Below are 22,451 nucleotides of genomic sequence, written 5' to 3'. Positions count from 1 at the left end.
AATGGGAGTGGGCGAGCTGGGATAGGCTGGGAGTTTGGTTGGAGCCGTCAGCGGATCGGGACAAGGCACAAGAAAAAGAGGGGGGAAAGCGAAGAAACCCGAGCGACTCTTAACTTCTGAGCGGCTGAATGTTGGACAGGAAAGCGTAGCTTTACGGAAAACGGCGTTTGTTGCAGTCAGAGAGCTCGGACCTGATGACAAAGGAGCGTCGCGTCGGAAACTTTTTTTTGTGATCGCTCCTGAAAGCCCCAGCAGGGAATTCTGTGTTTTCTTTTTTAACGGAGCCGCAAAGAAGAGGACATCATGCCACGGCGCACCGTGCACGAAGTAACCGTGCAAGATGTCCAGAAGCGAAGGAATCCGAACAAACACTACGTAAGCCGCTTTTAAATGATCACGTTTTGACATTTTTGCTGCTTGGAGTGAGCAACAGATCGAGACTATTCTGCAGTTCTTCTCATCTTCCTGTTGGGAAAAGTAAAAACAAAGAGAGTGTCAAATTACAGTTAACCAAGCCAGCAGAAATGGACAAGTAGACTCTCATACCATAAGATTCTTTTTTGAAAACTTGCTCAGGCTATTTAGATCAATAGTGATTTTATTTTGAAAGTCCTATAAAGTGAAGAAAAGATAGTAACATCAGGCTGTTCATTAAGGCTTTCACAGTCTTGTTCTAAGCCTGTTTACACCATCTGAGGTCCCAGTAGTTGTTTTTAGGTGTATCTGGCTCAGGTGACCTCTAACCCTCCCTCAGCCTGCATGTTTTCAAGTATCTCCCAGTATCACATGTATATATGTGAATATAGGCATTGTCCTACCTTCCCAACCAGAGACTGAATCTGACAAAAGAATCTCTTCCAGCTTTGCTCATATGCCTGCAGTCAGATCAGTCCTCTCCACACGCCGTCCAGACTCATCTCTATGTGGATAGGGTTCAAATTGACCACCCCGGCTTTGTCACGCCTCAGGCTCTTCAATTTACTCAGAAAAAAGTTCATACCTGCAGGCACTGGTAACCAGGAGGTGTAACTAACAGATTTTCTAAGGTCATCGCACTGAAGCGATGTTTGCAGTCGGGATGGGTCTAAACATTAACACATGCAGCAGTTGGAGTTTTATGACTTCAGCTTTGCAGCGCAGTTGATCACACATCAACTGTACTGATAATTTTTCCTGGAAGTTCATAATCGCTTGATGTGTGAGAGATGTCTAGTGATAATGCTGTGATTATCTCATTAGCTGTGTCTTTCTGCTGGCATTCAGTTGCTAACTGTGCAGGGGGAGCTGGAATAAGAAAGATGAAGGCCGTGGGGATATTTTTCCTCTCTGCAGAGCTTGTGTGGGAGACGAGAACATCAAAAAGACAAAGCTTCATTTCTAGCTTTTCTGCAATTCATAAACAATGGCGCTTTTATGACTTTTTGTGTGGAAGTGAGTAGTGGGAGCTAAATGTGGGTGAATTTTCCTGCAAAGACAGTCAGTGCAAAGTAACACATATGACATCATCTGATGTACAGCGCCAACAGTGAGAGCCACAGCCAAGGCCCTAGCAGGTGTTTGTGTTATTTCCATGTACATGGTGTGCGTGTCCGTGTATGCGCTCATATGCATTTGTTGGTTTGCATCCATATATGTGTGAAAATGAAGGACCGACAGACCTTTGTACCGCTGTGAGTGTTAGCGGTCAAGGACACCGAGTTCTTGTGGTCCTGTGTCTTCTCCATCTGTCTGTTTGCTCTTTGGTGCAGCCCATGTTGCTGCTTTTTTAAATTTATTCATTTGCTCTTGGTATTCTCTCCACACATGGCAGGCCCGACACCTTAAATCTTCCAGAACCCTGAGGGGTGGTAAAGAGAACAAGAAGCTGCTTAAAGCTCATCTGCTCGTCAAAGTTGAACATATCCTGTAGGGAAAAAAAACACCTGACAAATCGAATTCTCAAGAGACGTTTATGTGAGAGCAGTTTTATGCCAATAGTAGTGTTCCACTGACCAGAAGAGCTATGATGGGAAAAGTTACAGCTTTACTTTTCTTCCTCTGAGCCAGTTTTAACGGCTTTAGCCTCATTTGCTGTAGCAGATGATGTATATTTAGTTTAAAGAGCACCGTGGCAACAAAAAGAATAATTCATTCTCTTAATTTGGGATATATTTATTCTAGTAGTTGGCCAGAGATGATAACCTATCTTAATGTAAAGATCTCCCTCATGCTTTGAGTTTACATTGGGTAAATCTATTCTCCTCTGGGATCTAGCTCTTTTTATTTAATGAAGATTGTAACCCTGCTAGGAAATAGCTGCTGTAGCTGGTTCATCTGTGGTCATTTGTGACTCTAGCGCCCTGACAGAGAGGCTAGAGCAGGTCTGGGAGTGAGGCCAGCAGCATTCAGCCAGACACAGCAAGCCACCGGGGAGTTTCCAATCACCTCCTCACCTCTTTCCTCCTCTACATTTGAGAACAAAAAAAACAAAAAACCCTGTATCTGTTGCCTCCGGACTGCAGTGATTAGACGTGTTGTGGCATTTTACCATCTTTTATATGAGGATGGTTGAGCATGTAGTTGCACGAATGTCCACCACGTTACAGAGATAAAAACATATCTTTGCATTTCTTTTTGACATTGCCTGCCATTCTGATATTCCTGAGTGATACACAGTTTTAAAAATACAACATAGTCAGTCTGCTGCATCCCTGCAGGATAATAATGCCCTCATCAGCAGGATATGATGCCAGTACACTAGGAAGTGAAATAATCGGATATCCCTGTTGCTTTCATGCGAACAGATGATGACATCGCCTGCCGCCTGATGATGCCAGATAAGTTTGCTGTCTGCCCTCGCTCATGCAGCCCCTCAGTGGGATTTACAGCACTTCCCAATGAATGGCACTATGAGTCAGAAACCAAGCGGCTCACAATAATGTTTTGTTAATTATTTTTGTCTTTTTGCTCTTCCAGGTTTACATCATCAAAGTGTCCTGGAGCGATGGCAGCACAGAAATCATTTACAGACGCTACAGCAAGTTCTTTGACCTGCAGGTAAGCAAATGTGTTGGTGCGTGGAATTACATGTTTTAGGGGGCAAGGAGTTTTTTCAGCAGCAAAGATGAGCACAAGCCAGGAAGGGAGTGAGAGAACTGTCCCCGTCATAGAAGACTGTCCCCTTGTAGACGTTGTACTCGTTGGCAGCCTCTCCCTGCTCCACCCAGATGACACTGGTAATTATATTGTGCAAGAGTGAGTCGGAAAACGTCAAAATGAAGTTAATAGAGGACAGTGATGAATGCGATGACCGCACTGATGACCACAGAAATGTTTGAATCATTCTTGAACGTCACGCTGGTGGTGTGTGTTGCACAAGGAGGGAATGTCATTAGTATCCTAGCTTGCCTTCCTCTTTTGGAGGTAATGAATCTGGGGGCCTGGCCACATCTGAGCTTAAAGAGCGCGGACTCCAGGAAATCCAGAAAGGCAATAGCTTTTAATGAGCACGTAGTCAATTTAGGCAAGGCATACTGTCAGGCCTAATTGGATTAAATTCCTTTTAATTGATTAGGATGGTCAGAGCATGAGCAATGAAATGAAGGGCTTTACTGCCCCACTAAGGTTTTCTGAGGCTGCAAATGCAATGTTAAAAGAATGTGAAGTATTTCATTGCTAATTTCATTAGATTGTCTTGAGCCAGTAGTGCCAACAGAACACATCAGCTCATATTACACTCAATGGTTTGTTACACCTCAAGGTAAAATAGAATGTACAAGTATGAAAAGTAATATTTGCTGTGTAATGAGCACAGATTGGCTAAAAATGATTAGTAAAGACTATTGTTTGCTCTTTATTATGGATACTATGTCATCTAGCCTATTGTTCTCTTCCTACACGAGTGCAAACCCTGTCCCTCTTTCTCCTTAATTACTGTGGTCTAACATGACACACTCACACAAACAATAAAGTTGCACTTTTCATTAAGGAGACAAGAGTTATAGCAAATGAAAAATGATACGAGGAGACGTGTGACGTGTAGATTTTGTACACTGGTGCTAAAAATGATGTTATGGCTGAACAAAGTAATGTAAGTGGTAACATTTATCTCTATCACTAAATGTAAAATATGTTTTTGTTGTCTTTTTTTGATGTATAGATTCATCCTTTGAACCCCAAGCCTAAGATATAACAGCCTTATGGCATAGAGTAGTAATTATGCTTCATTCAGTTCACAGTTTGTATATTCCCTTGTTAACAAATATGTCAAATACATAACTTGTACAGCTTTTAAAGCAACACTACAGAACTTATGACAAATAAAATAACTTGAAAATTCTTCCTCTGATGACTTGGCTTTAAAACATTCTGTTATGATTTCAATACACTTAGCTTTACTGATATGACCAGTAGCTTATTATGCAGCCTTACTTTGAAGGACTCGTGGCTATCTTTTATTAAAGCGCAAAATGCTGAAGAAGATGTTGCATTCATTGAAAAATGACCCATACTTTATTAATCCCGAGGGAAATTCAAGGTTTTAAATCAAGTCAAGTATTAAGTGCCCGCAGGCGTTACCAATACGTGGAAAATTTTTCATACTTGTGTCCCATTTGTTCTATGGAAACACAGCCTGAAGTTCAACCTATTTCTGCTGAATTGTCCCTGAGTTTTTGTCTCATTCCGTTTCATCACAGCTGAGTGAATCATATTTTCCTGGTTGAGATGAGGTGTGGGTTTTTTACAGCATCTGGTTAGTTCAGGCAGTTTTCTTTTGGTTAATTTTACACGAGAAAAGTAGAATAAAGTAATTTTGAGGAATTAGGATTATTTTAAGCACTAATTAAATTTATTTTCAAGTAGTTCAGGGAATTATGGGAAATTGAAAACCCGGTGGTTCTTTGTTTTTTAGGGGGATGTTTTTGTACATTTTCTGGCTCTTATAAATGTTGACAACTTGGAGATTTTACTTTTTTAAGATAATGCTTTTCAAACCTTTTAGGGTTCTGAGGGTTAATAAATGTATAATCAATTAAAGTAAAAAAAAAAAAAAGCATCAGTAATCCAATGAATTTGTTGTCCTTATCCAGCCATAGTACTACTTTGCTTTTAGGTTTTTAGCTGGAGGCTTTGTGAGAGATGGAGGAGACCTTCAAATGTCAGTTCTGAGCCAAACATCTTAGCATGAAGTAATTGCTTCATCAGAATTATTCCAAACAATACCTTCCAGTGCTATAGAATCAGATGAATATGCATAGGGTATTTTCAGCAGGGGCATTCCCCGCTGGTGTTCATCCCTGCCGTGCCGTTCAGCTGCTTCCTGCTGTGTTGGCAGCCTGTGGGTGGGCTCTCAGTGGTGAAGCAGATGTAGATAAACCTAATTGGAGAGATTACAAATGTCTCTTATCTCCTGTTAGATTTGGCATTAACATAAGCCACCTCGAAGCTGTGGTGGTCCTACAGAAAAGTGTCAAGTTGGAATGCTCAAGATTGCATCAACTTCACTATGATAAGGTTTATGCGCCACTTGTGGAATGTATTTAAAGTTATTTCTCCTAATATTTTCAAAAGGTTGTTTTTTTTATCATTTTAATCTGTTGCAGTGTGGGTTATGATGAGGAATAACGCAGTAGTTTGACTTCATCAGGCATCACCCCAGGTGCCCAGCCAGGATAGTGACTTACAGCTGAATCATTCAACTCTTCTCATTACTGCATCCTCATTTCCCGACATCCTCCTTTGCTTCTCGCCCTCTCATCCTGTCTTTTTCCTACCTGCTGGTCTGATAATCTCTCTCTCTGTGGCTTGATGTGGTTGTATTGTGATGCAGGAGGTGTTTTATATAAAATGAGGATAGATGATATTAAAGCACATGAAGAGTCTGGTCATTCCAGGTCTTGAGAGCCAGACAGCAAATGTTATTCACCACATCCTGTCCACACAGCTGACCAAAGCAGCTGACGTCAACATGTGCTTTTTGTGTGATCCGTGACACGGATTGCGTCTGTTGACTTAAGTAATAGGAAATATAGACAAAAAAAGTTTATTTTTAAAACAAGACTCAGAAGCAATTTTCTTCATTAGAGCTGAACAACATTCACCAGTAACTTTGGATGTATGTGCAAGACCAACAAAAGAAGAATCCCACTAGCTTTTAGAATTTTATTAAAGTCTATTATCGGTTGTGTAACACGAACAAATTAGCATCACTTTAAAGGATGTTACTGCACTTTTTTTGTTAAATAAAACATAGAGGGGGTCCTCGGTTTACGACGTCCTCGATGTACGGTATTTCGTTGTTACGTCACAACTGGTTAGCGGAACTAGTTGGTGAGCGGAGCGGTCAGCGCTATAAGACGGCTTTGTTTACATTCACCGGTTGTACGCCACCTAACTTTTTGCCTTTCATTATGGCTCCTAAGCATAAGTTAGACTCTTCTGATGGTAGTGCTTCGAAGAAAAGGAAAACCATCTCCATGTTTGCTGTCTTCACTGCAACGTAAAACCTGCAGCTATCCAACTAGTTAAACTTGTGCTTGCTTGCAAAATGAATCGTGAGTCGTAGCAAACTTGACTTCTTTACTGTGGCTGTTGATATACATTACAAACAGAGTGAAAACTGCAACAAAAACAGAATAAAACAACATAAATACATGTAAATAAATCCTTTTAACTTCACCAGTAAGTCCAAAAATGAAGTTAATTACTTATGACACTGTCTCTGTGGCGTTTACAAACCAGAGAGCCGTGCATCCAGAAAAGCACGTACATGTGTAAAGCTAAACATCAAAATAGTGGACAGGAAGTGACAACTGTCAACAAACAACTTCAAACTAAAGACTTTTTCAAAATAAAAGTACATCGATAATTTTGTCTTAAGGGCAACACACAACGGATGTGAAATCAGATTTAATAAAACGTTTGGAACAGGGCAAAACACCGACGAACATCAGCATTATTAGATCAAGTTGGAAAAACAGTGCAACATATTCTGTTATCTTTGTGTAAAATGACTCATGCATGCATGAAAGTCATTGGTATTCATGACTTTTATGAAGAACGGATCAATGTCTTGATGCACGTAACGGCTTTGAGTACATTTTCGCCGGAGTTCCGACTTGTGGTGAAAATCAACTTCCATCAACCTGTAGGAACGGAACTCTGACGTAAGTTGAGGACCCAGTGTACTGATTCTGGGCGCAAAGCCTCGGTCAGAAAGTGAGCCCAGTGACTAGGATAAAAACATATATAGTGTGCCGTTAGATTTTTAAAAAAAAAAACAATTGTATTGCCTTAACTTGTATAGCAATGATCCCTCTGTCAGATTAAAGCATTTTCTTGTTTATGGAGTTGATATACAAATACTAGTTCAAATGTTGATCTTGGGGTCTGCAGTTCTGGTGATAGATTGTCATTTAGTTAGAATTTTAAGAATAACTGTGTGCTAAAATTACGTTACCTCCAGCTGCACTCCTTTTGACCTTGTATAAAATGCTCAGGATACATTAAAATGTACCAGATTTTTCACTAGTGCATATTTAAATTGAACATCTAGTGGACTGTGGGGATATATTTGCTGAATTCAACAAAACATTTATTGGATTAGAAATGCTGACTCCGCCTTTTAGTCCACCACATCAAATGCACAGTCTGCTTTCAAACAAGGCAACATAGTGGCTCAACTTCTCTCTAATTACTGATGTCTTGCATGTCACAGCATTCACTTCTTAGGAATAGTTGACCAAGAGCCAGAAATTCTTCTTGCCCAAGATACTTCTGCTGCTTCTGGCCCACTTTTTTCCTACAACATCTAAACAGGAGTTTCTAAATGTTGTAACTGCCTCCCATTAAAAAGCATGACAAAAAATCAGCATTTTGGAATGTTCCCCCTGTTTCAGAGTGTTATATTATCAACAAATATAAACTGCACCGTTGCTTCTGGAAGATGGAAACTATGTGGAAAGTGCAGAGGGTTTTTTTTTTTTTTTTTTTAAAAACCACCATTGGGTCATCCTAACAGCTTTGCAATTTTATTTCCGTGTCACTAAGAACAGTTTCCATACTGCACACGTGTCCACTCTACTTCACAGGCTTAGACTCCCAGCATTCCCAGTCACTTAAGATACAGGATACAGTTCAACTTCAAAGCTGTAGGGAGGGGAAAAAACGTTGTTACTTGCTCTTTACTTACTTATTCAGTCATTCAACTGTCACATATTTTCCATGTGCAGTAATCGAGTGACAGAACTTTTCAAAGAGGGGGCAGACTGCTTAGAACAGTGAGATTGCCTCTTGTGGTCATTTCACAAAGCAGCAATAATGTGCTAATTTCATTTTTGTGTACTGTAACTTTGGCAGTTTGTGAAAAAAATACTGAGACCTTAAGCAGCAGGTCTTTCTTGTTTTTGGAGTGTTTTTTTTTTTTGTTTTTCTTTTTATAGCTTACAGATTTTTTGAAGCTCGAGGGTCACATGGAAGGACAGACAAAAAAAATCAACAGTGGTTTAAATTATTCACCTAGTTGTATCATTTAGTTAAAGGATATCAAACTGGTTGTTTAGAACTGTTGCACTGATTACAGATGAAAATTGACTACTGCTGAGATTGAATTTTCACAAATCTGTAAAATTTGGGTGTTGTATATCACTATATTTATGGTTTTTTATATTTTTGTTTGGCTCACAAAAACTGGGGAATGCGAGTTGTGGTTTTTGTTTTTTCACCCTTTGAATCCTCATAGGTCACTGAGCTACAATATCTTGAAAAGGATTGGTCACCATGATTTTCTGTTATCTGTCAAATTACCAGAATTACACACTTGTAGAAATACTGCTTTTTGTTGTTGGCTGCTTGACAGACAGCAGACACAATGATATCCATCTTGTGCATGTGTTGTGAATTGTTTAGTTTAAGTGCTAAAATTCCTACATTTATACAGTTACAAGATTTATCCATTCATATGTTAAGTTCAGTGAAAGAGATGATTTTATTTTGGTAAATTTCATGTGAGTGTGATAACAGGAGGTGCATATATTTCATGTGCTTTTATTTTGAAATGAACAAGAAGTAAGTCCTGCTAAAGGTACACGTGTTCCTCTGTAACTACACCATTAAATGTTGAGTAAAATGAGCAGAGTTCTGAACGGAGCCTCTCTGGATTAATTTAAGAAGCTTCCAGTTTGCAACAGCACGTTTTCACTTAATTTAAGTTAGCGCAGTTGATAATTTTATGCTAAATGATTAGCATTTAGAGCCAGACCTCATGTATTATATTTTTTTCTCACCACTTAATCGGTGCACCAACAGTTTGGTTGTCTGCAAAGGGTTAAAAATGACCTCAGACATGAATGTACAGTGAACCCAGTACAAGAATCACAGGACTGTTGAGACACACATGTTGCAATAAGAGCAACCATTGTTCATGGACCTTTTTTATGCTCTCATTCAACAGCCTTTCGCTCCTCAGATCTTCTTTAATAAGTCTTTATTTGAATGCTGATGATGCGGTTAAAGCAGATATAGGCTAGACAAATTACTGGAAGATTACGTTGAGCATGACGTTGTGATGCTCAGCTGAGATCTGAGAGATGTGATGCTGAACAACACATTTACTTACATCATTGCTGTAGAATTGTTGGTCTAAAGACAGTAACTGTAACAGAAACATCCCCAACTAACAGTTAAACTTTGTGTTGTTAAGAGATTGTTGAGTGTGTTCAGTCTTTCCATTCTTTAATTTCCTGGCAGACTTAAGTTTTGCAGAATTTTCCTTTTTTTATTTTATTTTTGTCAACCAAGCATTGTTGAGAACAAAAGTAAAATCTCCTTATCAGGCTGCAGTGAATGAGAGAATATGCAAATGAGACGCTAGTTTTTGAATCAATAATTGGATCAAATTGGAACTTTTCACAGTTTCCAATATTTAGATTTCCTGACCGTAGTGGCACAAGTACAGCAATGCAGCACATATGGAGCTTTTTGGTGTTGATAGCATCTGGCATTGTACTGTCTGTATAGTAACAATGTGACTTGTATTTCTTTGTAGCAGAGATGAACTCAGCAGCATATAATTTAAAATGACACACTTTAGAATAGCCTTGGAAAGCCATGTGGAGCTTGACTGTGTTCCACCTCAGTCTGCCATCCTCCGTCCGTCTCTATAGCATGAATATTTAATATTAAGAGCATGATGTAACTGGTATTTTGAAGAGACGACTTTCCTCTCTCCACATGCCTTTTCTCGTTTCAGTGGCTCTGATTACAGAGTAGATACAAGTTTCAGAGTAGACGCAGAGACTGGGGTGTGTCTGCACTCACAGTCACACACATGGGAACAATTACAGTGTGTGGGGTATTGGCTCTTCTGTGTTTGTCTCTCTCTCTCTCTCTCTTTCTCTGTCTGGCCATCTCTGTGGTTATCCTGCCCTTCTTAAGGTGGTACTGTGTCATTGACGAAGCATCTGATTCTTAAGCTAAGCAGATTGATGCCTCTTGAGTTCAGTGCCTTTCCCCCTCCTTTTCTAAATTCCTTCGCTGCCCTCTGTTGCATCTTAAGAAACCACAAGACCCATGGAAGCGGACTGACTCACCTCTTTTGCTTGTCTTGCTTTTGTAGACAAAAAAGGTTACTTTATACCCCTGTGCTTTTTATTGTTTTAACAGGGCAAATGAGAAATCATTTCACTGTAGTCGTACCAGACTTGAAATCCATGCATTAAGGTTTTTCTTTAGCCTCATAAAAAAAAAAAAAAACATTCCTCCTCATTAAAAAAGTACTTGAATAAAAAAAAAAAAAAAATCTACAAGTTTCTGAGATGGAATTATCACCAGAGCTCATCTTGGTCTTAGTAACTTTATTGTTGTACAGTGAACTGATACTGTTAATATTGTTGCCAAGCTCAGCTACAATTTAAAGAAAATAAAAAGTGCCATCAGATTAGGATGAGTTAGTGAAAAACCTTTTTTTCTTGGCATGCTTAAAAATTGTTGGGCTCATACGATGGCTTTCAAAGCTCATTAAATGGGGTTAAATTAGGTTAAAATGAGGTTTTTGCGCTTCCTCATGTGGAAAAAGATTATATCGTAACTTTGTCAACAATCTAGCAGCATAAAATATGAACAATAAACAAATAAATAGTGTTTTCCTTTCTTTTTTCTTACTGGTGACTAACCGGAAACTGTTGGTCCTTTCACACCTTGGTCCAATAGTAATTATCTTTGGCTACATTCCCACTCTCACACTTTGGATGTTATATTTCTCCACTAATTTCAAATTGCATCACACATTGATACCATCTTTAAATCAAGCTAACTATTTCTATTTGTTTGTGAATTTGCTTTAGCTTTTGCCATTTAATCAGTCCTCTGGTTGTCTCGGTGTGAATTGCAGTAGAGAGACAGCAAGCCCCTAAAATGTTCTTCCATCAGTGTTTCCCTCAAAGTAGCGTATTGAGGCTGATTAAACTTTATACCAACTCATTAAGGAAACAAAACCTCTTTGGCACCTGACTAGCCTGAGACAGTCCATAAAAACCATTACTAAATACTGTTTGGCACCGGTCTCTTCTTTTCCCATGACCTCTTAATCCCTTCACCTCACATTACATCTCCTGCAGGCTTTGTTAGTTTTGGCTCAGGCTGCCTTATTGTTCCCTTCAAATTTACCAAAGTACATTTAGTGACGGCATGAATCAACTTGATTTTTTTTTACTGCCCAGAAGCTCGTTGGAAGAACTGTTTGATTACGACATAGTAAGTTAACCATTAGTAGTAGCATCAGGGGAATGCTGTATCACTGAAATCCCAAAGAACCTCAATGAATAACCAGAGTTCCTTTGAAAAATAATACAGTCATCTACACTGTGATGCACATTTTGTATTTTGAGTGGCTTTTGTTTTGTGTTCATTGCATGTTGGATGTTTTCATGGTCAAATACGGGATAAACACCACCACAAAGCCAATTAGAAAAACCGACATATAACAGATTAAATGTCCATAGTGTGGCTCAGACATTTAGAGGAATGATGGATGTAGACACATTGTGAGATCCTGAATTTAGCCGTTGAGGGTGAAACTATGGCAACACAAACACCACAGTTTCTATTTTTGTATTACTGACTTGGAGCTCAAGTGCACCCCAGTGCATTATGGTACTTTGTTGACTACTTGGTGAACCTGTGGTAGATTTAGAAAGGGGGCAGAATCAGAAATAATCTTTATCATACATTTTTAGTCGTGTTAATTCTAGGTTACTAATCAATCACATTGATTGCTTTCATTCCCTTTAAACACAGGGCTCTCCCCATCAGTTTGGAAATCATGTGCAGATAATGTCTTTTTTTAAGCTTAATTCACATTTGAAATGTTAATCTTTTCCTGCTGTAATAATGGGTGCACTTGTTTGTCATCACAATAATTCAAAAGAATCTGCAGTTAAATACAACCAAGTAAAACCAGAATTGATCTATTGATGTTTCTGCTTTGTTTTCATGTTGTGATGGTCGTGATTCTGGTGGTGATCCTTAAATATGTTTTTAAACTACATTCTTTTATTCTTGGAATGTTGCTATAAAATGTAACCTACCATATCATGTTAGTAATCACAGCCACATGTCTGCTTGTTTTTTAATTAATAATGTTTAACGCCACATGAAGCTTTGGCCAGACTTGTTAAGAAGAAGATTGTGGATTGACTCTGGAGAACTGACACAAACAAACTAGTAATTCCAGAGAGAGTTACTAACACTGAGTTTCAATTGAAAGTTTTGATTGAACTTTGAGAACTCTGTTTGGTGTGTCAGTATCCAACGTACATCATGATTTGCAGCGGAAAGCGTTGAATAATTAATCAAACAGCGAGTTTGATGTGCTCTTGTGCACAGATGTTTTCTTGGCTGTTGTTCTTGTTGCACAAAATTTTGCAATGAGATCCTGATAGCATGCAGCATCACTAAACAGTGTCTCCAGTGTAAAGGAAAAGCTCTGCCACCTACTGAATGTTGTGGTTTACTGGTAAGAGACAGTACTTTATTTTTGCTATGTCAGGCTGGCATCAGTGCCATAAACAGAATAAAAGTTTTGACTATATGATCCCATATCAGTTAGTTGAAAACTGTTAAAATAAAGGCATTTGTGTGCAACAGTACATGCAATGAGGCACCAAAATGAAAAGCAATCTGTAGGACATACCTTTCCTGTTTGGGTGTTAGTGCTGTACATTCTAGAAATGAGTCTCTCATGCTACTCTAGGTTCTGAGATATTTAACAGTGAAAGGAATGAAAGAAACCTTCGGTTTGAACATTTGGAGAGCCAGTTTGTTTTAACCCTCAGATGCCTCTGGGGAACACAGCCTTGATAGATAAATCACTTTATGTGGTTAACATGGAAGAGGACATGCTCAGAAATTGTATTAATCTCATTGTGTGCTGGTTATCTTGTTGTCCGCATATACAAGCTCCAGCTGTATGAGCAGACCCACCTGATCCTCAGCTATGTTCTGTTCTTAGCTTGTAGCACAAGATGTAACAACCCTGGTTAGAGATGAGCTTTAACCGTCTAACCTGGGATCTCCTTCAGCTGAGGGATTCTACATTAGTCCATAAGGCACTCCTTTCCTAATAATGGCATCATTGACATCAAAATAATAATTTGATAATGTGTTCCAGTAATCTTGGCTAAGCACTGGGAAAATAGTTGAATAGTTGCTGTATAGTGAGTATTTCTAGTACATGAGACTATGCATGGCAGGTCTGTATAAAGCTGAGTACAAAAAGATAAAAATAACACTATGGACTATCAGGAATAGAGTTTCTGGCATTTAAGAGTGAAAGTTTACATTTAAAATTGGGATTTCACTTGTGCAGCTTTAAACTAAGAGAAAAAAAATGAATATTTTCGCATATCCTTATGTGAGGTATAGTGTTTTAAATATTAAAGACATTTCAAAACATTCCTTTAAAAAGCATTGTGTTGAATCGTGTTTTCCTTCCTAATGTTGAATCTTTTTTGGAGGTTTTCTGGTGTTTTTTCCCCCTCCAGCGCCATGCAAGAATCCATAAGTGAAAGCAATGCAGATCCACTATCAGAAAAATGCATTAGAATAAGTTCATGGGTCAATATGTCCAGGTGTGATTTTATTGGTGTGTCAGCTGCATGTTGAATTGAGAATGTGTGCACACACACACACACACACATTTACTTGTGCATAAATAACCATATGTAACACAAACAAAACACTGACTCATCAGACAAAGTGAGTTCTGCTCAGAAAGAAAAGAACAATCAGGGGAGAAGAAGAGAAATTATGATCAGGGGAAATAAGGAGCTGCTGGCCTTTTAAAATTATTGAAACAGAAATGTTCCACTATGTCAGTGGTGCCTTGCTGCTAACAGCCCCTTAGCTACAGCAACATATGAAGTAGAGGGGAAAACCATACCATCTGCTCAGTACATTCCTAATCATTGGCAGACTTGCTCTTATTGGCCAAATTCCTTCTAGGAACTGCTGATTTGTAAAAGTCAGCAGTTCCTTCCTAACCACCCTCAGCTGTCCTGTTTATTTATATGTGTCCATACTGTTATGTGTGAGTGTAAATACCTTGTGTTCTAATATGTTTGAATTAATTGTGGGGTTTCAGATGGAGTTGCTGGATAAGTTCCCAGTGGAAGGAGGCCAGAAAGACCCTAAGCGCAGGATCATTCCATTCCTACCAGGTAAGAGTTAAGCACAGTGTCCCCCAAGGCCTCTTCACACAATAGCAGATTGTCAGAATATATAGTAGAAGCTTCACTTTGATATTGTATTAGGAAAAATGGTAAACACGTTTGCTGTTTTTTTAGTACATGTTCTACATGTTGATTTCAGTTGTTATTTTTGTTGTTAAATGAGAAATCTAAGAAATTAGCTTTTTTTCCCCAACTGTTTCTCTTTTCTTTTTCAATTATTTATGGCATTATAACTGGTTCATACTGCACAAAATACATTTTTGATTTCTCTCTTCTTCTTACCATGATTCTGCAATGAAAATTATTCGGAATTGCTGTCAACTTATGATTATGCTAAAGTATACAAGTAATGCAGAAAGAATAGTGAACTCATGTATTTGTTCCTCTCATTTTTAGTCCCTTTGAACTTCCCAGCTGAAAAATGTACCATCCTTGAGCAACAATGACTCACAGATAACTTTGAATGAATGATTTTTTGTTGCAATTGCATATTGCACACAAAAAACCCCAATCTGAAGTAAGCATAATTGGTCATGGCCTGAGTGTTTCTGTGAACCAAGCAAGAATTTGTTCATTCATGTAGTCTATGAACATTGCGCTGACCCAGCTGATCTGTCAGCACATGGCCTAAAGACATATTAGACATGGCATGCCAGAAAGAGAAAAGAACTGCATATTTGCCATTGTTTCATTTAGCTGAAAAATCTAGAACAAGGGTGTCCAACATGCGGCCAGCGGGCCAAAACCGGCCCTCCAGAGGGTCCAATCCGGCCTGCAGGACGACTTTGGAGACATTAACTGCAGATTACACATTTGCAGAACTATAAAGTTAAAATAATTTCTAGGTCATGACAAGTTGTTTTGATCAGAAAGTAAAATACTAGATTACTCATTGTTCTTTTGTCATTTTGTGTCTCATTTTTGGAAAATTTTGTCTTGTTTTATGCCTTTTTTTGTCTGACTTTTGTCGTTTGTCTCATGTTTTGTCGTTTTGTTTCTTGCTTTTGTCATTTTTGGTCTCGTTTGTGTCATTTGTGTAATTTTCTTGTCTTGTTTTTGTCGATTGTCTTTTTTTGTCGCTATGTAACTTTTTTGTCTCTTATTTGTTTTTTTATGTTGTTTTTGTCATTTTTTTGTCATTTTTGTCAATTTTTGTAATATTTTGTCTTGTTTTTGTCTGACTTTTGTTGTTTTCATCATAAAGTCAAATACTATATTGTTCATTTCCAGATACCTGTGCCTGAATGTTTTGTGTCTTTGTAGACACACTGTGATTTGTAAGTTGTAATGTGTAAATGATAAACTGAGGCATAATGTTGTTGAAATTGAACTTATTTTTCTTCAGACATTTCAGTTTGCTCATGATGTTTTGTAAAAAGATAATTCCTTAAAGGTGAACATTTTCAGAATGTGCTTTTTTTGTACACTGAAACAGAGGAAACACTTAGAGTTGTGGTTATTTTTAGGTTATGATGCTGTGATTTTATTGGTCCGGACCCACTTAACACCAAATTGGGCTGAATGTGGAGCCTGAACTAAAATGAGTTTGACACCCCTGTTCTAGAAGGTTACAGTAACTAACACTTCTTATGGATTATAATCTTGACTTAGTTGCACATGCACTGGTTGAATCATCATTGTGTGTGTGAAACCTGAATAGCCAAAATTGCAGTTTATTTTTTTTAGTTACTCTACTACGTGTGCAAGTGAAGTTTGTTTGGAATAAGGGCTTTGGGTGTGCTTGACCAACTTTTGAGATCCTGCTGAAAGTAATCCTTTATGAGAGGAAGAGAAAGCCTCACCCACAGACCCCACCCACGTCTCCCCCGGCCGGCTGGTGATGGGTGGGGGGGATAAGATTTTTTTTTTTTTTTTTAAATGCCCATGCAAGTCTGGAACTCATTGAAAGAACACACACACACAAAAACACACACACTCAACACTGTGTGATGAACTCTGAGTAGGAGGAGGTGAAGAGAGATAGAAAAACACTGCTTCTTATTCTATCCTGCTTTTGCAGCCAGACAAACCATACTGACCACGGATACCATTACACTCTCTCATCTGCATTAAACCCTGTCTGCTTCCTTCCTGCTTTTAGCGTTCGAGCTTGAAATTCAAGATTTTCTTTAAAGTTCTTGTCTGCTTTCCATGAAGGGTCTTTGCTTTCTCTTCTGACCTCCTCTGAAACTCTGTATTTTGGTGGTCTCTCGCTCCTACTTTCTCTGTTAGAAGCTGTGTGATCCTGAAGAACAGATTAAATCCCCGACTGCTACTGTTGAACTGCTTAGAGTCAGTTAAAGTCTCTAAATGGCAACCTCAAGAAATGCTGCTGTGCAACTGTTGCAGGATGTTGCTGTTGAGTGCCTGAATGAGTGGTGATTTACTGAACTTACATCCCAGATCAGATCAGATCAGATCAGATCAGATCAGACACCTCTCTGAGAAGGATTCCAGGCTAGCATTCATCTAAACTGTGGAAGTTTCCTGACAGCCAAGAACATCATTCACTTACAAAGCAAAAGTCTGGAGTATGGACTGAGGCCAGCGTAACAAGGCACGGAAGTGGTTTCCTCCTACTTGGTTTGGTTTGCTCAGAGCTCCAAGCTGTTTTCACTCCTCTGGTATCTCCACATCAGCAAAGTGGTTTGTCTGTATGTGTACACAGTGCAAAATTTCTGCTCTTTCTGTTTTTTTTGCCAGGTGTCCACACCAAAATCTTGGCTGCGTTTTCAGTCCATTCTTCGACCTCTAAGGGGATTTCTCTCAAGGAGGACTTTCTATGAAGCCCATAAAAACGCCTATCTTATTCTTTTTCTTCCATGCAGAAGGAAAACTCTTTTGTTGTCTCAAGATTGCACAGTCTGTGTAAAGTATCTTTTGGCTATCACATGAATACCTCTCACAGTGCAAGGTTTCTTACATTGGGTCATACTTGACATTCAAATAAAATGATAGATTTACTCCATTTGTGTCTGAGGCCTAAGAAATGCTTTTGAGACAGTGTCAGCAGGTCGCCTTTGAGAAAGACAAGACTCGAGAAGGAATGTGGCTCTGTTTCTTTAGGGCCCCTGGATGATAAAAGAGGCGATATTCTCCCAGATGTGAAGTTTGAATTCATGATTTTCCTTTTCATACCAATGATTGAACTACAGTAGATACTTTCATCAGCTACTCTGTTGGGTTGCTGGGTATCTCTCTGCCCAGCACAGTAGGAGGCACAATATGTTTTCAGGTCAAGTACTATTTTATTGAGCTGAATAACTCGCATTCCTTAGTCAGGCCCCTATGAAGGGCGAGAAAAACACAAAATAGCTGAACAGTTACTTTGACCTTGTTGCTGGAGCCTCATTCATATCACAGTCGTCTCTTGTCTGCAGGGGAGAGCGATCTCTGTCTCCTGTCGGCTTACATGTGGTGTACTAGCGGCAGACCTGTCTTCCGTGGCAGTTTATGAAGTTGTCTTCCCTTAAACTTGGACAAGGACAGTTTTTGATGACACATTTTTGACAATCTATGTCAAAAATCTAATTGTGTCACGAGTTTAAACTTAACTCAAGTCTTCTATTAAGTCTCAAGTCAAGACTCCAAAAATGTGTGACAAGCCTCAAGAGAAACGAGTTTAAGGTCAAGGTAATTGGCGCTATATAAATAAAACTGAATTGAATTGAATTGAATTGAATTCACTGGGTCAAAACCCCAAAATAAGTCAAAATTTTGACTCAAGTCTTCCTTTTTTTTCCACTAGAGCTCAAATAGTGTTATGTTAAAGTATTAGTTACTTAGAATCTCCCTATGGAGGCATATTAAGGTAGAGGCAGGAGTAGTTCATTTGTCATCCAGTGATTAATAAGTGGAATTTGCCCCTAGTTTTCTGTGTGTGAGGTTTCGTAACAACAACCATCTCTGTGTCCTCTCTCCGTCTGCCTCTCTCACTCTTCCCCAGAGACAAAAGTTGTTTGATACTTTTGGTCACTGTTGGCTCTGAGATTTGCCATAAAGTCTGCTCTACCTCGGCTGTGGCTCCAAGGCAGCAGCTCTCCCTCCCCTCCCCTCCCCGCTGCCTCCCAAACTAGCCCTTTTCATGGGCTGCATCCATGAGCTGCCATGCATACAAAGTGGGCAGTGTTGAGTCAGTGCTACTCCTCTGACCCCAGAGAGCTTTGGAAAACCTTCCGAGAACACTTTCTGTTTGCGGAGTGACGAGGGCAGGAGAGAAAGAAAGAGACAGAAATGGAGGAGGAGAGGCAGGCGTCTGAGGGTTGACTTTCAAATCTCTTTAGTTTTTCAAGAGCTGTCCAGGCAGTGTGTCCTTTCAGCTGGCAAGATGCTGCCAACACCTTGGAGATTTGGAATGTCCTCTCTCATTCATCATCCAGTTAATCTTCTTTGTTATAGTCTCCCTTACGTAGTTGTACTATACTGTTCTGTATGAATATAGCATTACGCTACCTTTTCAGTCTAGCTTGTAAAGTGAATAACGCTGTTTGTTTTTGGCTTCATCTTGAACACAATCATTCAAATGATTATTGAGGTATTTCACTCTAAACCAAAACTTTTAACCTGCTGGTAGCACTAGATTAAAGGATCACCAAACTCAGTACAATACATGGTGCAGTATATAATTGAGGGACTTTTGAAGTCCATGGGATATATCTTGCAAACATTTTTATTAAAAATAAAAAACAATTTTTTTTTTATGTTCATTATGATCATGTCTTTGCAAATTCCGTAATTATTTATTGTGGAAACAATCATTTATTAATAAAAAATGACTGGATATCACTAAAATGGCAACTGAATAACCGTCCGAATTTAATAACAACCGCCTTCTAATTAGCTAAACAATAATAAAATGAGCTTATTCAAAAATAGTTTTGATTGTGTTCTTTTTATTAAGTTGAGATAATCATGACAGCTATTTCTTTTTTGGCAATATATCAAATTTTATATGGAAAATAAATTGTATCTGTGTCCGGGAAATCACTTTCAACTAAGTTACCCATTACAAAAACACCTCTCAAGGAAGTGTGTTAATTCCAGATCACATGACCTGCTCCATATGATGTCATTTCCTCCTGAAGGAAAGACTGGCAAGACTCCAAGGCTTTCTGAGTTATTTAATATAAAGTAGTGTGTGAGTCAAGTGTGGATTTATCTCATATCAACAGGTTTACTACAATATCTTTATAAATAAATTTCAATCTTACTCAGTTGTATATATAATATTTAGAAGAATCTTTCTGTAAAAATGCCATGTGGTGTTTGATTATAGGCGACCATGTTGATTTTAGGCCTGAAAACGGCAAAAATGTTAACTATGATACCTGTCAACTATGTTACAAAAAGTCCCGCAACTATATATTAACCCACGTTGTTTGGGACATATAAATGTTGGTACCAAGTTTTGTGCTTATCCATGAAGTATATGTTTGGACATTTCACTATGTAAGTGGAAACTTTGACTTTGAAAGATGTTTTTAGATGGTTGGATAAACAAAGTCATTGGGATTAATGCACGGTGGGTCTTTCAATATCTGCAGAAAATTTCATGGCAATCCATCAAATGGCTGTCAACGCATTTTAGTTATAATGAAATAATGTCACCGGCGTGGTGGCATGAGATAAATAGTTATCCATAAATGTCACAAATACTGAAGATACAGGAACATACATGATTTTCAAGATTGTTCTTTTCTCATAAGAGTGTCCTGGCGGCCCATAATATTAGTTCAGACTAGCAGCCAGCCTTAATAGGTGCTCAAGGTTGTATTAAGAATGACAGCATGTATAGTCTGACTCTTTGACAGTGTCGTATGCGCTGTTACCTGTGAGCTTCCTGCTACTGTATCTTCACATTAATATGATTCCTGTGGTTTCCGTCAACCACCTGAGTCAACTTGTAAGTTGCAGTGAGAGCAGGGATGGCTGGATGGAGCACAGAGGGAGGGTCTTTGTACGTTGGGTGTTAGTGGTTGTGGTTATTGTGTAAAATATCCATGACATGCATTTTCTTGAGGCTACACCACACTTATCCACACCACTCAGCAGTCTACACCTCTTTATACACTTTCACTTATTTCCTCACTGTGGTCTTTTCCTTTATATGCATGCATTTTCTTTCATATTGCCTCAGAGTCCCAAGATGAACAACAACATTTGAGCTTATATATTCATAATCAGACACTGATGATCACAGACTGCGTTGGTGTGCTTTGACCTGCATTTTCTTCTCTGTCGTTCACCCAAACAAAACAGACACTTGTGGTTTGCGTGGCTTGAGGAAACAGAAAAGCCAATTGTAGCAACAAGGGTGAAACTGTGGCGCTGCATGGTGCTGATTGCTCAGCAGCAATCTCCTGAGATAAATTCATGTTTCAGCACGTCTGATTCAAAAGCAAACACCGTACTTTCTACAGTAACTTTTCCAAAACATGTCCCTTTCTGAATCCGGGATCTTATTACATTCTTGACTCCCTGCCGAGCTTATATGTTGTCTTTGTCTCAGGGAATTTACTGGTGAAACTTCACAGCCCCGATGAAGAGAAAATAGATGCTGGCGCTCAGATTTCCTGCATGCCGTTAAGTTAGCAAAGTGTTTTAAGAGGCCTATTTGTAGCCCTTTCTTGTTATTGTTATGGCGACCGGGCTTGTGTGTGCCTGTAGTTATGTGTGCCCAGAGATAAGAGTGGGGGAGTAGCATTCAAACTGTCATGCAGACATAATTTGCTTTCCCAAAATCATTTATTCATGACTTGGAAAGGCCAGCTATTCACCTAGCTCTTTACCCGCCTCATTGTGCTGTCAGTGTTATTGATGACGTGACTGTATTGTGTCTGCATGCTAATTTCCTAATTCACCGTGTCCCTGTTGTCCTTCAAGGTATCCCTGATCTTTTGTCTTCAGTTGCGAAAGTGATTTGGAAATTTATTTTTGTTAGCATGGCATACATATTATAAAACGTATTTGTAATATATTAGAATATTAGGCGTGAAAAGATGTATGAACATACATTTGTATTGATAAATGTTTTCTGCTTTGTTCCAGGGAAGATTCTGTTCAGGAGGAGCCATATCAGAGATGTTGCAATGAAAAGGCTCAGGCCCATCAATGAATACTGCAGGGTGAGTGAATTGATTCCATCTGTAAACGTGCAGCCCTAAGAGCTAAAATGAAGGTAGAAAGCACAGTTGTTGAAGGAAAGAAAAGAACAAGTACGCCACCCACAGTTGTATCAACTTAGTCATGAATCAGAAAATGGAAAATAATCTTTTTTTTGTCCTGTTTGTTTATATGAGCACCACCATTCGCTGTTTCTTTCAGCACATTTAGTGCTACACTGAGGGTACGAATACACGTCTTGGTTTGCACTATTTCTTGTGAAAATTCAAGCAAAAGGCCTAAATCTGTCAGATTCGTACCCCGTTACCTTCACTTAAACCATTCAAAGATGTGGCTCTTCAGTATTGAGTTAATTTAAGCTCATAGTCATGCTAACATTTGCATAACAACAAGATTTATACATTTACATTTCAAGCTTTGTGACAGCAGGGATCCACCCTTTCAAGGTGTCCTAAAAACTCCCCAGGTGCTTTGTTGAAGATTTGACCTCCCTACAAAAGGACACACACTAAATGGGGATCAGTGGTATAGAAGGAAATTTAAAAAAAAAAAAACATTTCTATGTAGCTAAATGATACTAGGACATCATCACCAGACCCTTATGATCCCTATAGCCAGCAGAAT

The 22,451-nt window shown here is 38.9% G+C and overlaps 1 protein-coding gene across 4 annotated transcripts in view; it reads left to right on the top strand.

The window, feature by feature from the left end:
• sh3pxd2b (SH3 and PX domains 2B) overlaps positions 1–22,451 on the top strand; it is a 49,301-nt gene continuing 26,850 nt past the window's right edge. Inside the window, exons 1-4 of one of the 4 annotated variants that reach the window (XM_023266634.3) lie at positions 1–375; positions 2,956–3,036; positions 14,618–14,693; positions 21,753–21,829. In XM_023266634.3, coding sequence (XP_023122402.2) covers positions 304–375; positions 2,956–3,036; positions 14,618–14,693; positions 21,753–21,829 — 306 coding nt within the window. In that variant the 5' untranslated portion in view covers positions 1–303. The remainder of the gene's footprint in view (positions 376–2,955; positions 3,037–14,617; positions 14,694–21,752; positions 21,830–22,451) is intronic. The other 3 variants (XM_023266635.3, XM_023266636.3, XM_023266637.3) reach the window with 3 other exon arrangements.

This window comes from Amphiprion ocellaris, chromosome 14, assembly GCF_022539595.1.
Source record: "Amphiprion ocellaris isolate individual 3 ecotype Okinawa chromosome 14, ASM2253959v1, whole genome shotgun sequence".
NCBI lineage: Eukaryota > Metazoa > Chordata > Actinopteri > Pomacentridae > Amphiprion > Amphiprion ocellaris.
Note: the sequence above shows the minus strand (reverse complement) of the source record. Positions and strands in the feature narration are given on the sequence as shown.